Raw genomic sequence first — 14,948 nt, 5'->3', positions numbered from 1 at the left:
CTATCCTTTGTACAGGAGAATACCTTAAAACATCCTCCTTTATTCATAGTGCAGTTGTCAAATTTTCTTTCATGATTGTATTTATAAATACTTCCAAGGTCTGAATTTTGTGCATCCATTGTATATTTGCAAGGGAAGCAGAGCCTGAAGTATTTTTCTGCCTCCATTAAAAACACACTCTTTAATGCTTTGCATATTGATATTTCTGAGTACATTCTGTGTAAGAGTTCTGTCTGCATTACATACTTTTATCTCTTCAGGAAGAAGTGCCTCTTGCTCTGTATTATCTACAAAATCTAAGTATGATTTGTTTTAATTTTGTACTTGAGTATCATGAAGTCTTGAAAGGCTTCGGATTTTATCTTGTTATTGTCACAATAGAAATTCAGGAAGCTTTTGTCTCTTCCAGAAAAGTTTGTGAACAAGATAAGGCACTGAGGAAATGGACAAAGGACTAATCAAGGAGTTTAAATTTGTCAAGGGTCCAGTGATAAAGCAGAGTTCTCACAAGTGAGCCTCAAGTCTTGGCTTTTTGTGGACTCTGCTGTCTCCGGCTCCTAGTGATGATTAAACAGTGCTGTGTTGGAGTTCACAGAGTTTTGTATCTCTCTAAATCTTCTGCAAATTTTGTTGACTGTGCCTCACCTAATAATGAACTAAAGTTGATAAATGTTTAAATTCTCTTCAACAGGAAATTCAGGGGGCCAGAGGGAGCTGCACATAGTTTTAGTTTTTAGTAGAAAACCCTCATCATCTAGGAATGGAATAGGAATTAGAGATGTATTGAATTTTCTGTTGAACTTTATTGTGAGGAATTTGAACGATCTGCTAGTCCACACCCTCTGGGCAGTTTTGAAAGTCACCTCTGAATGCTTCTACTCAGCTTGATGACCTCTGAATGCTTCTACTCAGCTTGATGACTCTGTAATTGCATCATAGAAAGATGAAAAACCTGCCTGTGTTGCAGCCAGAATTTGTTAGAGGCAGTGTTGATTCATGTGGCCAGAAAACTCTAATCCAGCCTGTTTCATCAGAGAATGTTCAGATAGATAGTAAAACTAATTTTGATCTTCACCAAAACCTCTGAGGAGTCTTTAGAGGGCATGTTAATACAATGAATACATAAAGTGTAACTTGATCTGCAAATCTTTTTTTAATCTTAATTGCTGTAGGTCTGGGATCTCAGTGATATTGATAAAGATGGTCACCTGGACAAGGATGAATTTGCTGTGGTAGGTTGCTTTAAATTCTCAATTCACTGCCTTGTCTGTCTGTTGAAGCAAATAGCTCATTTCTTTCTCAAGAGCTTTGCAACTTTCTGTGCTACAGTCAGCCCTTCTAATCTAAATTGTTCTCATGGAGCTATTTAATGACCTTCTTCAAATTCATCTATTGACTCTTGGCCTGTGTCAAGATTAAACTTGTTGGAATTACATTAAAAATTAATTGTTCTGGTTTACATTCCTAGTCTTACTGTCTTCGTTCTACTAATATGTAAATGACTGACACAGGAAGATCTTGTTGCTTTTTCTAATAATTGTGAATGTTATCTGACCTTTTTGCCTTTGCAGGCAATGCATTTGGTTTACAGAGCTCTTGAGAAAGAGTCAGTTCCTTCACAATTGCCTCCTTCTCTCATACCACCTTCTAAAAGAAAGAAGACACCAGTCTTTCCTGGTGCAGTTCCTGTTCTCCCTGCAAGTCCTCCCCCAAAAGACAGCCTCCGTTCCACCCCATCCCATGACAGTGGCAACAGTCTGAACAGCATAGGGAGCTTATCTCCCAAGCACAGCATCAAACCAGCACAGGTACATGCCTTTCTTTCTTATTTTTGGAGATTTGTGTATTTGTAAGCTGTAGGGGAAAAAAAAATGCATTTTTTGATTTCTGCCTCGTGTGTTTGGGTGATTTGGGTGGAGAAGGTGAAATGAGAATGGTAAGACTTGGAGGAACATTGGGTGAATTTTAAGCAGTGACCACGAGGTAGCAAATCTTAGGGGGAATTTTCACTCTATGTAGAAAGTGAAATCATAGAAAGGTTTTGTTTGTGTATCTGCTTTAATTCCAAAGAAATCATTAATCAACTTCTAAATCTCCTGCTATTAGCATGAGGACTTTGTATGCCTAGTTGGGTCTGTATTTCTGAAGAATTAATGCTTTTCCACTGATGAATAGCTGTTTATCAGTGGTTTTATTCAGATAAAAAGTGTGAAGTTAAACCATGCAATGAAAATACTTATTTGCTAGTCAGACTGGAGTATGCAAAATGTTCAGCACATCCAGCTCTGGATAATGTCATGTATACTCAGTGTGTTCATAAAGACTATTTCTGTTCTTTTGAAATGCCAACCTTTGTTTTGCAGCCAGCTGTGAATTGGGTGGTACCAGTGTCTGAAAAAGTACGATATGATGAAATATTCTTAAAAACAGACACAGACATGGACGGGTTTGTGAGTGGCCAAGAAGTAAAGGACATTTTTATGCATTCAGGTCTATCTCAGAATCTCCTAGCACATATATGGTAAGAATTCCTTACTAGCTGTATTGTTGTAACTTTCTGATCTGGGAACTCAGATTCAGAATGTGATTCTAACATTTAAAAAATGCCAGAAACAAACAAAAAACCCCAACTTCTTTTACTTGTCCACATACTGCAATATGTGGGCTATATGGCAAATTAAGAGAGAAATAAATACTCCCTTTGCTCTTCTGGGAGGGGGACAATAGGTCAGTCTGTGAATTGTGATTGTCTTTTGAAGTTCTAGTGCTCTGAATAGTTTCTCAGACTTACACTATTCAGTTAAATATGTCTAATAAAATACTGCACTGTTTATGGAAATTTGACTAGAATAAGTAAGCTCTCATGAGGATGAACCAGGAAGAAAATACATGTATGTATGTATTTCAGGCTTTTTAGTAGAACAGAAATAAGATTTTCTTGTTTATAAGTATGATGTATTTTTTATCAGGTCTTTGGCAGACACGAGACAGATGGGAAAGCTCAGCAAAGACCAGTTTGCACTTGCCATGTATTTCATTCAGCAGAAGGTCAGCAAAGGGATTGATCCTCCACAGGTGTTAACTCCAGATATGATCCCTCCCTCAGACAGAAACACACCCATCCAGGTAAGTCAGCAATTTGTTGTAGATAACACTGAACTTATGTGCTTTAAAAGTAATGGGCTTTGAGTATGAATTTTATGTGGGTTTTTCTTTTAGTATTATGATAAAGAATTACCAATATTTTTTCTTATCTCCTCTAACAAAATTCTTTTAACATTTGAAAATATAGCTATTTTTTTAGCAACTAAGACAGTAAATAAAGAAAAATGCAGTAAAATATTCCATTAGCCAAGGATTAATAATGCTGGAAAAAATCTAGCATAAAAAATAATCCTTTGTCATACAGAAGATTAAGTGAGGGAACTTGTAACAGCAAATATTAAAAGTTGGTTGAGCAGCCTGTCCCTGACATCAGCACCAAATTCCTCCCATGGAAACGTAAATTTTTTAATGGCTAAATGAGGAGTGATGACTTCCTAGTTTCTGGGATTCATCCTGTGTAGCAGTCCACAGTCCTGTATCCATCACTGCTAATACCACTTGACTGGAGAGCCTTTGCTGACCCTGCTTTGTTCCTTTCCTTGATAGCATGTCAGTGCATTTCTGAAACTGAATTGAAGAAATTCTTCTGTCATGTCACTACATTCACCTTTTCTATAAATTATACTGTGCTTTTCTTTACTTTTATTTGCTTTGCCTAACCAGAAACCTTTGGAACTCTAAATATATTTTAATTATTGCTCTTGCTATGGTCCTCCTAAGGTTTTTCCTATATTCTTTTCCTATAGACTCTATCAGGTTACTTGACCCCTGTAGGATCTGAGATCTCAGCACTAACAGAAATGCGGCGTGTGAGTAATTGCAGTGTCCAAAGGAATGCACATTTCTAATGTATGCTTTTTGTAACTTCCAAACGTTTTTATTTCTACACCTGTGCCTGTCTCTGCTCTTGAGTTCTGTGCCACCTGCTCTTGGTGTGGTGATAATGTCACAGCAATGTGAAGTGCCCAGCACTGGCTGCCAACCTGGTGATGTTCCTTCAACAATTGGAGATGTGTTGACCTGGCAGGAAGTTCTGAGACAGGCAGCTCAGTGCTGTAGAAATTACTCCTGGACTAGTTTTCTGCAGCTGCGAGCAGTAAATACATCTTGGTGTGAGAGCTTTAAGCTTCCTGCTATTTTCAGTTAATTGCAAATTTTTTTTCCCATGTATTATGTTTAGTTGAGCATAAGATAAAATAAACTGTGTGCCATTGTGAGCTTAGTTAAGGGACTCTTATCCTAACCAGTGCAGGAGCTAATTTGAATTTATTTCATAGTCATGGTGGGTGACACGTGGCTGTGATCCTGTCCAGCATTCAGTACAGGTCTTCCAGCAAATCTCTATCTGTCCTGACAGTATAAAAGTGATTTTTGAGTTGCTTATTTGAAGAATTAGTCTGTATTGTTGTTGTATTTGTGATTACTTAATGGCATAATACCAAAAAGTGAGGGCTATCCCCCAAAAGTGAAGACTTAATTAAATTATTTAAACTGTATATTCACCTATTGTTTCCACAAAAATGTCACATCTTACTCTGCTGGTCTTGGCTTGTTGGTTGGGTTCTTGTTTGTTTTTTAATATGTAATAAAGCCAAGCTTTCTATGGTTATCACAGCAGTCTCAAAGTGAGTGAAGCAGGCCAACTCTGCCTTCTTTTTGAAATGCTATATAAAAGTTGTAGGTGTCCTGGTTTGTCACTAGCAGTGAGTTCAGTGCTGCAGCTTTTCCTCAGTTGTGGTGGTTTTTTTTGTTTTTTAAAGAGCAATTCTTTTTATAATAACAATATAAAAACAACCTATTTTGTACCTAATGCTGGCATCCTTTCTTAACTTATCTAGAAGGCAGGAGATGCCCTCTGTATCTTCCCTGATCTGTGCTTGAATGAATGTAGAAACAACCTATAGGAAATGGGGTATAATTGCAGAAATTGCCATTGATTTGTGACAGCGATCTTGAAGACTGGAATTACAATCTGATTTCATTAAGTCCCCTGTAAACTTTACTATTGACTGTAGCAGAACCGAGTTTTAGGTTTTGAATTTTAATTCTACCATAGTCTGCAATTTCCTTGTTGGCATTGTGCCTGTCCTTTCATTGCTGTGTGTCAACTGTCCTGTCTGCTAAACAGGCATATTTAAAAATTCTCCTGTCTCATGGGTAGAATTGTGTGGCATGTTCCTTGCTTGTTACAGAATAATTTGATGTCTCTTGTGGAATTTTGCAATTGCAAATAATGTGGATTTTTTATCCCACCTCTGTCCTCAGCCTTTGTTAAAAGAAGAGCTTCTGTTACAGCTTGACATTTTAATAGATTGTTTCATTCTTAACAGGACAGTGCAAGTTCTGTTGGATCAGGAGAATTTACAGGGGTGAAGGAGCTGGATGATATTAGTCAAGAAATTGCACAGCTGCAGAGGTAATAGTTATGGACTGTTAACAAAGTCTTGGTGCAGAATAACTAAGTTTGTAGTACTGATGTGTCAGTTTATTTTCTCTTAGTAATTTTGTCATTATTTGTTGCTGTAATTTGTGCTGAATTTCCTAGTGGTACCCTACAGGTCTATCAGGAGACTTCAAAAGATTGATGATGGGCACAGATGGCATTTTTCAAAGAATAATTGATAACCTATGCACCTTTTCTCCTTTAAAGAATACATGAGAATATAGGCTGCCATTTTTATCTGCATGGTGTTTCCAGAATAATATTTAATTGATTTTTGCATGTGTGTTGTATTATTTAACTAATCACAAATACATGTTCTTGTTTATCTGACAGAGAAAAATATTCTCTGGAGCAGGACATTAGGGAAAAGGAAGAATCAATCAGACAGAAAACGAATGAAGTTCAGGTAAAAACCATTTATCATCAATAGTTTCCATGTTAATCTAAGTAATATGTGGCATTTTAGCATTTTTTCTGTCATTCTATCATTCTTTTTCTCATTCTTTCTTGGGATTTTCCTCTCACTGGCAGAAAAAAAATTATCTTACTGTTCTCCATCAGAAATGTTTTCATCTGATGCTGGCTAATATAAGCATAGTATATGCGAACAGTTTGAATGTCTTTTTTGTTAGTGTTTAGCTAACATGTAATTTAGGAAATCAGTGTTTGGAGAGTATTGGTTTTGATAATTAGGATAACTCAATGCCATGTACTGTGTGTCACAGTCCCTTTTCCTTCTTGTGAGCAGTAATTTATTTCCTGATATCTTACACAAGTTCCTGCAGAAACAAAATAGGCCAATGCAAGGTGTAGTATATATGATATAGAAAATATTCTGAATTTTGCTAAGTTGTCTGTGGCTGATGCTTCCTTAAGACAGCAGCTAAATATGAGTTACAAGTTGTGGAATTTTCTTCAGGAGCTGCAAAATGATTTAGATAGGGAAACAAGTAACTTGCAAGAGCTGGAGGCTCAAAAACAAGATGCCCAAGACCGCCTGGATGAGATGGACCAGCAGAAAGCCAAACTGAAAGATATGCTGAATGATGTAAGGCAGAAATGCCAGGAAGAAACACAGGTGGTAAGTGGATGTTAATTCTGGACCTGCTCAAGAGTAAAATGCCTTCTCTTGAGGGAAAATCTATTTATTTAATGAATAAACTTTCTTTTTACCATAAATAGCAATTTTTACAAAAATATAGAGGTCAGAGAAAGGATTTTGCTATCCTTAATACCTTCCATAAAAGTCATAAAAGTTTAACCCAATGATCTCCAGAGGTCCCTTTCTACAGGAATTGTTCTTCTGAGAATATATTAAACTGTAGCATTCCATTTTTATTAAACATTTATTCAGCCTAATAAGGCAGTTGAAAATCAGTAGTCCTAACCCATGAGACAGTCCATGGCAGTGGTGCTGGTTTTGATCACTCTGAATGCCATCAGGGTTGAGTTTTCAGGTGGATGCAATTGCCAGTGGAAATAGGATCTTACCTTAAGGTAGAAACTTCCTGTGTAAGGAAGTCACAGAAGAAAGTGTATAAGGAAGGTTATAAGCAACTCTGTAATTTTAACTCTTAAAATCAATATTAAACTACTTGATAAATGTTTGAGTGGGACCAAGTTCTGAAGGTGAACATCTAGGAAACAGCTTTACCTTTATAAGTAGTGGGGTGTTTCTCTAATTGAAAGTAATATTTCTCTAGGTTTTATTGAATGCGCTTTTATCAAGGATTTTGTGTAATAGCAGAAGTAGCATAACTTCATATTAAGTTCTAAATATTTTCCTTAGTAGTTGATAGGTTGCTGTATCACTTCCTATTACTTATTGTAAATTCATCATTTAATAAATTCTGAATTTCACTCTTAATTTTTCAACTGTGTTGTTTCAGATTTCATCACTAAAAATGCAGATTCAGTCTCAGGAATCAGATTTAAAATTACAGGAAGATGACCTTAATAGAGCAAAAGCAGAGCTGAATCGCCTCCAGCAAGAAGAGACTCAGTTGGAGCAGAGTATCCAGGCTGGAAAAGTGCAGCTTGAAACAATAATCAAATCTTTAAAATCAACCCAGGAAGAAATAAACCAGGTATTCACTGTGCTTTATACATTTTTTTTGCTTTTGAAATGAGTTGAAAAATTATTTTTCAGAGGAGGAAAAAATCCTGGTTCATGAAATAAGGCTTTTTGACTGGTGTTTAGTAGGCAAATTCCTGGTTTGAGTCAGGAAGCATTCAATTCCTGTGGGAATAAAATGCCACAGTCAGGCACCAGTGTTTAAGGAGAGTGTAAGAATGTAAGAATGACAGTGTTCTTGAGTGTGTAACATGCTAAAGCATTTTTTCTTTTCAGGCAAGAAGTAAACTCTCTCAGCTGCAAGAGAGCCACCAGGAAATGAATAAGAGCATTGAAGAATACAATGAAGCCCTCAATGGGATTAATGGTGGGAGTCTGACAAATTTAGCAGACATGAGTGAAGGCCTTGGGCAGACAGAAAGAAGCAATTATGGAGCTATGGTAAAAAAATACTGTTATTTAGTATGTTTTACACTAATTAAGCTTCTGACTTGCACCTCATCTGAAGTATTGTTTAGCTGGTATTTGGCACATGGTCTTGTGGATTTGTAATCTGTCACATGTTCAGTCTCAGGACAGAGGTGGGGCTTTATTTCCAGTTTAGTGTTTCATTTTTTCTTCTCCACTTTACCAAGGTGAAACCTTCTTTTGCTGTAAATTTTCCTTTATCATGTATTTCTTATTTTCGAAGGAAGCTCTACAAATTTCTACTTTACTAATAATGAGCTATATTTATTAGATATCTCATGCTTCCTTTCTGAAAGGATGGTTCTCTTTTGCTTAAATAATTTCAGCATCAACTTTCTCATTTATTATGTTTTTATTTAATCAGTATTTTTTCCCAAATCAAAAAATCTTTCAAGTTCTTAAACATTTTTCGAGTCAATTTCTTTTGGGTATCTAATCTTGATTTCGGTATTAAATATTCCTCTAAAACACAAAAATTTTCTTTTGTTTTTTAAGCTTATTTCTTCTCTTAAGTATGACAAGATAAAAGTTTCATCCTTGCTTGATTCTGCTTGCACATCTATATGTCCCTTCTTCATTATGGAAACATGTTTACTGTTGTAAACACAGTATTTGCTGGGGGTTTAATATGAAGTTGAATATGTAATGTGTTACTAAGTGTTTATCAGGCATTGCTGCTTTTATGCAGCACTTCACACTTGCTCTGTAAAAACAAACTGCTCGAAAGAAGAACAGTGTAGATTAAAAAGAACAGTACATTGAGAAACTTGTACTAAAGTATCTTAGTGCTTAGTTTCTGTGCTTGCATGGCTTGCATAAATATATTTAATTTCCAGTGAAAACTTCCAGATGTTTTCTTGCAAAACCTAGGAGCCAATTACTGGCAGAATACACCAGTCTGTATTCATAGCAATTTTTTTAACCATTGTGCCACTTTCCTGTTTCTCAATTCTTCCTTCCTCTTCCTTCTCTCCCCACCTCCCTCCTGCTGTTCTGAGAAGTATTAATTAGGACGTTTTCATTTGCATCTTGTAAAGGGATGAAAGAAATCCTGTCTCTTTCTGGTGTTGGGGGCAGTGTAAGTGGGGAGCTGTTTCTGGCTATTCCTTTTGCTGGGATGGAATGGCTCCCATTGTCCCTGGAATTTTGCTGTGCACTTGGGGTTTCATCAGAGACCTCCAAACAAGACCCAAGCCAGGAGTATCATGAAAATGATTGTCATGAAGGGGTTTCATAACTTCAGTTTGCTGCTTGTTCATGCATGTTCTGTAACTTGACAAATGTAGATTTCGCCTCTGCTGGGAAAACTCTGTCATCAGAATGTTGGGGTGACTCTTCCTTCATGGGAAATCAGTATTTGGAGCTTTAAGCTCAAAAATGAGTTAAGAAGAAGCAATCTAGTATCTGATTACCCAGTAGTAATTTGTTGTATTTCTAGTCCACAGATTATTTTTATATCCTTTCCTTTTAAATAAGTATGTTACCTGAAGCTGAACTATAATGGGGGGAGAAGAATTTTTTGATACTGTGATGTTTGAGGTTGGTTTGCTTTTGTTATTTAAATGTTTGAGCGTTGAATATATTAATATGGGCAACAGTTTAACATTTAATTGCTATATGTGTTGTTATCTTCTGGTGTTCTGTGTAGCCTCGGGGTACACATTTCCTTCTGCTGTGTAATTACTTCTAGTTAGAAGTCACATATTCAGAAAGTTCTTTAGGAAGTAATTTTAAAGACTGTTAAACAGGAACCAAGGTAGCATACAATTTCTGCTAAATGGGTAACTGGGCATTTTTATTTTTATAATGATAAGCTCCTCTGATATTTCTCCTCTTAATTTTTAGGATGATCCATTTAAGAATAAAGCCTTGATGTTTACCAATAATACACAAGAATTGCATACAGACCCATTCCAGTCAGAAGATCCTTTCAAATCTGATCCATTTAAGGGAGCAGACCCCTTCAAAGGCAGTAAGTGACAAATCTTATCTAGGACCTTGAAGATCAATTGTTGAGTAAATTATATTTTCACAAACTTTTATCATCTTGCTAAATAATAAATAAAACAAATTGTTTTTCTCTTCTGCATAGGTGACCCATTCCAGCATGATCCTTTTGCAGAACAACCACCTGCTCCAGCAGGTAATATCTCTTTTTAATGACAGGACAGATGTGGTATAAACAATTTGTAGCCAAGCACAAAGATCTACAAACACAAAGGAAGCCTAAAGGTTTCACTGGCTTCTGGTTTTTGTTTTGCATGTGGGAACATAGAAACCCAACAGGTTTATATATATTCAGAATCAATATGTTTAATGAGAAGTGTGTAACTTTTTATTAAGTCTGAAAGCTTAATGTAAACACATTGCTCAAACTTAGTAAATACCCTCTGTAGAGAGGTCTCTGGAAGTCTATCAGATTTATCAAAACACTGTGTTTGTGTGAGAAAATTTGTATCAGTGAGTGTGAGGTCAAATATAGAATGTTCTTTATAGACACACTAGTGCTACATTGTATTGACCTTTTCATGCTCCTTCTAGATCCCTTTGGAGGAGATCCATTTAAGGAAAGTGACCCATTTCGTAGTTCTGCCCCTGAGGATTTCTTCAAGAAACAGGTGAAGAGTGACCCATTTACCTCAGATCCATTCACAAAAACCCCTACTTTACCCTCAAAGGTCAGTAATTTTAAAATCTACACTTAATAGATTTCGTTACTATTGATAGGCTTATTGTCCAAAAGCTAAAAGGAGTGAAATAACACAAAATAATTTTTCCTAACTGATGAAATATCATTAATTGTATTCTTAAAATCTAAGCGTGGATTGTTTAGGCAATCAGCAGTGTTCTCTCTGGTTCCATGATAATGAGATACATTCACCATGAAGTACTTTTAGATGGATGTTTTTCCTCTCTATTGGGAATTTCAAACCAGCAGCACTCACTCATTCCCACCATTCCCTCCATCCCATAGATTTCTGCAGTTACATAGGGAATGAGATGGAGGAGCTAAAGGATTCCTGAGCCCTCAGCAGACTTTGGAGCAGCACAGACTGCACAGAACACACACTTGTTGTAGCCATAGTTGCAGTTCTGAGCTGTCCTGATGTACATGTGTGTGCTTGTCTGGGGGGAGTATGAATTTCTTGGTTTTGTTTTTATTAGTTTTTCCCTCATTCTTATGCAATTCACTGAGTGTTGCTACCCAAGACCAGATTCAGTCTGTGGGAAGTTAGTTTGTCTTGCAGTATAGGGTTGTACTTAAATAAAAGCTGACTTGTCAGACTGAAGAGCAGCTCTAAAACCATCTGTTTAAAAAGAAGCAGTGTACAGACTTCCTAAATTAATAATAATATAAATGCATGACCTGAATATTCTCTCTGTTGCTTAAAGGCTAAACACTTTTGGGTATATTTTCATATTTTGCCCTGGTAATTAATGTTGCATATATTTCAGTGGGATGTTTTTCTCACTTGTGGGTACCTGGTGTCGTGTTCAAGGCTATCAATAGCCAAATGCACTAATAATGTAAATTCCATATAGTCAGTTGATTTTATCCTACTCTGTCCACTGAATAGAGTGGTCTGAAACTGGAAACTATTTGTCTTAAAGCAAGAGATTTTGATAGGCGTGAAATGGTAAATGCACAATCCGTCAGAAAAATAATTATGTATATCTGTTCTTATTTAGCCTGACCCTTTTGAAAGCACTGATCCTTTTACGTCTTCCAGTATCTCTTCAAAAGGTCCAGGTAAGCAGTAAACTTTTTTATATGAAGATGAATAATGAGGTATCTTTTTATGAGAGAAAAATCAAATATAAGAGTTGAGAATAAAGAGTCTTGTGAACCATTGTCAAAAAACATCATGAGCTTGTTACAGTTCATAAAGACTCTCTGTGTGGCACCATGGGTGTCACTTTTTTCTTCTCATATTTTCCCTCCAAACAACTGGCAAAAACCCTATTGTTTTATAGAATTCTCTTTGAACATCTCATGGCAGGTTAAAATGCAGGTATTTTTTTAACCATCTGCCTAGTTTTGTGCTTCATTGGCATTGGCACCACCATGCATTCATTGTAATTATGAAGTATTATTCAAAATAATTTTTTTTTTCCTGCTTATCTGTTCTAGATCCATTTGGAACACTGGATCCATTTGGAAGTGGCGCTTTCAGTGGTGGTGAGGGGTTTGCAGACTTCAGTCAGATGTCAAAGGTAAAGGTTAAAAGGAAGGCAACTGTCCATTTAAAAATATATGTACAGACACTTTTTAAAAGAGTGTGATATGATTGTAACTTTTCAGCTGGCAATCTGGTTTTGTTAATTTTTTTTCAATCAGCCTCACCAGCTATATAGCAAAGAATTTTCCAGCCCTGTCAGATATGGCAAAGTCTTACTAAGACTGATAGATTCAGTAGGGACAAATAGACTTTTCACAAATGTTTTCAAATACCAGATCAGGAAAATAAATTAACTTGTAATTTTAACTTGTAAGAAGAGGTAGTTGTTGCAGATATTAATATATTTCAGTATCCAGCCTTCGTCTAAGTCCTGGAATTGGCTTCTTGGTTACTTCATAGTAAGTATCCTGATTTGTTTCTAAACTTACCATAAAATCAACTAAGGTTGGATAAGGCCTGTAAGATTGAGTCCAACTATTAACAAAATACTGTGCTACTAAATATATGTAACCTAACCTTACTCCACTCTGAACAGTCAGTCTCTGCCATGTTTTAAATGTGCAATTTCTGTTCATTTTAAATAGCAGATGAAGAAAAAGGTTCAGGACACACATGCAAAAAATGGATTATTGGAAAGGTCTTGGTCTGCTTTCCTGAGGTGGAGTTTGGAATTCACAGTTAACATCAGTGCCCAACTCCTTACATTAGTTCTACAGTAACACTTGAACACTGTGGAGTAAATGTTAAAAATAAAATAGGTTATCATTTCACTTTCACTAGTTATATTTCTTGGTGGTTTTTTTCCTTCCCTAACTTTTACTATTTTGGGGAGAGTTTTAGCTCTCCACTAGATGGCAACAGCCTTTACCAATAGACATGGCTGGCTTGAGGTAGAAATTTTAGCAAAGGTTTGACTGCAGTTTTTACCTTTGCTTACAAAATTCCTCTTTCTTCATTTCACAGTGATAAATTTCCCTGCACAACATAATAATTACATGCATTACATAATTAATTAATAAGAGAGTCCTTTAGAAAAGCTGTCTGAATATAGGAAGATTTAAACACATGCTTTTGGATATTCCCTAAAAAGTCGAATACCTATGTGTAACTTCAGAAAAGTTTGGATTAAAGTTATCCCTTCTGCAGTGTTTTTCCAGGTTCTGTCATGGTTTTGTTTATTAGAGTGAAGGTCAGGCTGTGGTGTGACTGTTCATTGCCAAATAGTAAAAAGTAAAGTTTTACTTCCTTTTATTTCCTCATCAGCTTTTTTGTTGCTAGGACAAAAAGTTCTGGAAGTACTTAAATGATTAAGAGCATAAGGTCTTTTGAATGTTAATGGAATCTTAGCACCTCTGTCACTGGGCAGGAGCCTCCTACACCAGTGACAATTTGTAAATCTGCCCTCAGGTTTTGAAGTTAATGCTTTTACTTGACTTAATCTGTAGCTTAATGAAGCCACAGGTGTTCTCCAATGTGCTTACATCCCTTTTCTTTTCTTTTTTCTCATGTAGTCAGTAGCTTCAGACCCCTTTGCCTCCTCTTTTGGAGGGGCAGGATTCACAGATGACCCTTTCAAAAGCAAATCAGACACACCAGCATTACCACCCAAGAAAAATGTCCCTCCACGACCCAAGCCACCCAGTGGTAAGGAGGTTTTCTTCTTTTAAAAGCTGCTTTTTTCAATTTACAGTGTATTGCTGGATGTAACAACAAGTTGACTCTCTGTTTATCTTATATTTCAACTGTTGAGGAAGATGTGAGGTTATTGGTAAATGACAAAATTATCAGTAAACCAGACTGAAGCTCTTCAAAGTTGATGATGAGTTCTTCAAAACATCTTCAAAACAGATGATGAGAGAGTGCTATCACAGATCTATAAAATCACATGTGGCAGGAAAAAATGGGAGGAAAAAACCTGTATTTTCTAAGTAGGCAACATAAAAGATTAGTAAATGGTATCTTTAAAATAAAGAGGTTTGTTTTTATACGGTAATCTAAATTCAGGATTTATTTCTGTGTTTGCCAGAGAATATGGTGAATGCAAAGAAGTTTAAATAGTCTTAAAAAACCCTCTAGATAATTTTCAGAAGAAACAAAGGCAATGGGATGCCCCAAAAGCCAAAATACTGGCTTTAGCCTCTTTGTAGCTGAGTAGCAAGGCAGTATGACTATGGCTGCATCCTTGTCTTGTTTTGATGTTCCTGAGGCATCTGCCACTAGGTACTGACAAGAACATTTAGACCTGTCCTGATCTGTCTGTTCAGCTAGGATCATTCTTGCATTTGCACATTAAACAGAAGACACTTGCTGAATATATATGGCTTTGCTCCTGCTTCAAGTCCGTTATTTATGGAGATCTGGGAGATATAAAAATCTCATGGATTGAAAATAAGATCTCTCTTAGTGGAGCTTCAATTTCTGTTCTCCTTGCAGTTGTTTTCAAGATATTCAGCTACCAGTGAAACTGTTTAAAGAACTGAAGCCATGTAGTTTCAAGTCTCCTTTTAACAACAATGGTAGAGTTCAGTTGATATCAAGAGGGAACTTTCAGTTGGCTCAAAAAAAAACCAACAGAAGCTAGATGCTGCTTATGGATAGGCACAGTATTTTGCATTAAACACATTGATCATCATGTATTTATATATCCTCAGACTGTATTAGGAAGCATAGTACAAGA

At 36.3% G+C, this 14,948-nt stretch overlaps 1 protein-coding gene across 5 annotated transcripts in view; it reads left to right on the top strand.

The window, feature by feature from the left end:
• EPS15L1 (epidermal growth factor receptor pathway substrate 15 like 1) overlaps positions 1-14,948 on the top strand; it is a 46,481-nt gene that overhangs the window by 7,945 nt on the left and 23,588 nt on the right. For 3 of the 5 annotated variants that reach the window (XM_030257029.4, XM_030257033.4, XM_030257032.4), the window contains exons 8-23: positions 1,173-1,232; positions 1,572-1,808; positions 2,364-2,521; positions 2,970-3,126; positions 3,852-3,914; positions 5,436-5,521; positions 5,882-5,954; positions 6,468-6,629; positions 7,438-7,635; positions 7,899-8,063; positions 9,936-10,062; positions 10,183-10,233; positions 10,632-10,768; positions 11,781-11,841; positions 12,223-12,305; positions 13,783-13,915. In XM_030257029.4, coding sequence (XP_030112889.3) covers positions 1,173-1,232; positions 1,572-1,808; positions 2,364-2,521; positions 2,970-3,126; positions 3,852-3,914; positions 5,436-5,521; positions 5,882-5,954; positions 6,468-6,629; positions 7,438-7,635; positions 7,899-8,063; positions 9,936-10,062; positions 10,183-10,233; positions 10,632-10,768; positions 11,781-11,841; positions 12,223-12,305; positions 13,783-13,915 — 1,951 coding nt within the window. The remainder of the gene's footprint in view (positions 1-1,172; positions 1,233-1,571; positions 1,809-2,363; positions 2,522-2,969; positions 3,127-3,851; positions 3,915-5,435; positions 5,522-5,881; positions 5,955-6,467; positions 6,630-7,437; positions 7,636-7,898; positions 8,064-9,935; positions 10,063-10,182; positions 10,234-10,631; positions 10,769-11,780; positions 11,842-12,222; positions 12,306-13,782; positions 13,916-14,948) is intronic. The other 2 variants (XM_030257031.4, XM_012571229.5) reach the window with 2 other exon arrangements.

This window comes from Taeniopygia guttata, chromosome 28 (assembly GCF_048771995.1).
Source record: "Taeniopygia guttata chromosome 28, bTaeGut7.mat, whole genome shotgun sequence".
NCBI lineage: Eukaryota > Metazoa > Chordata > Aves > Passeriformes > Estrildidae > Taeniopygia > Taeniopygia guttata.
This window is presented reverse-complemented; position numbering and strand designations above follow the sequence as displayed.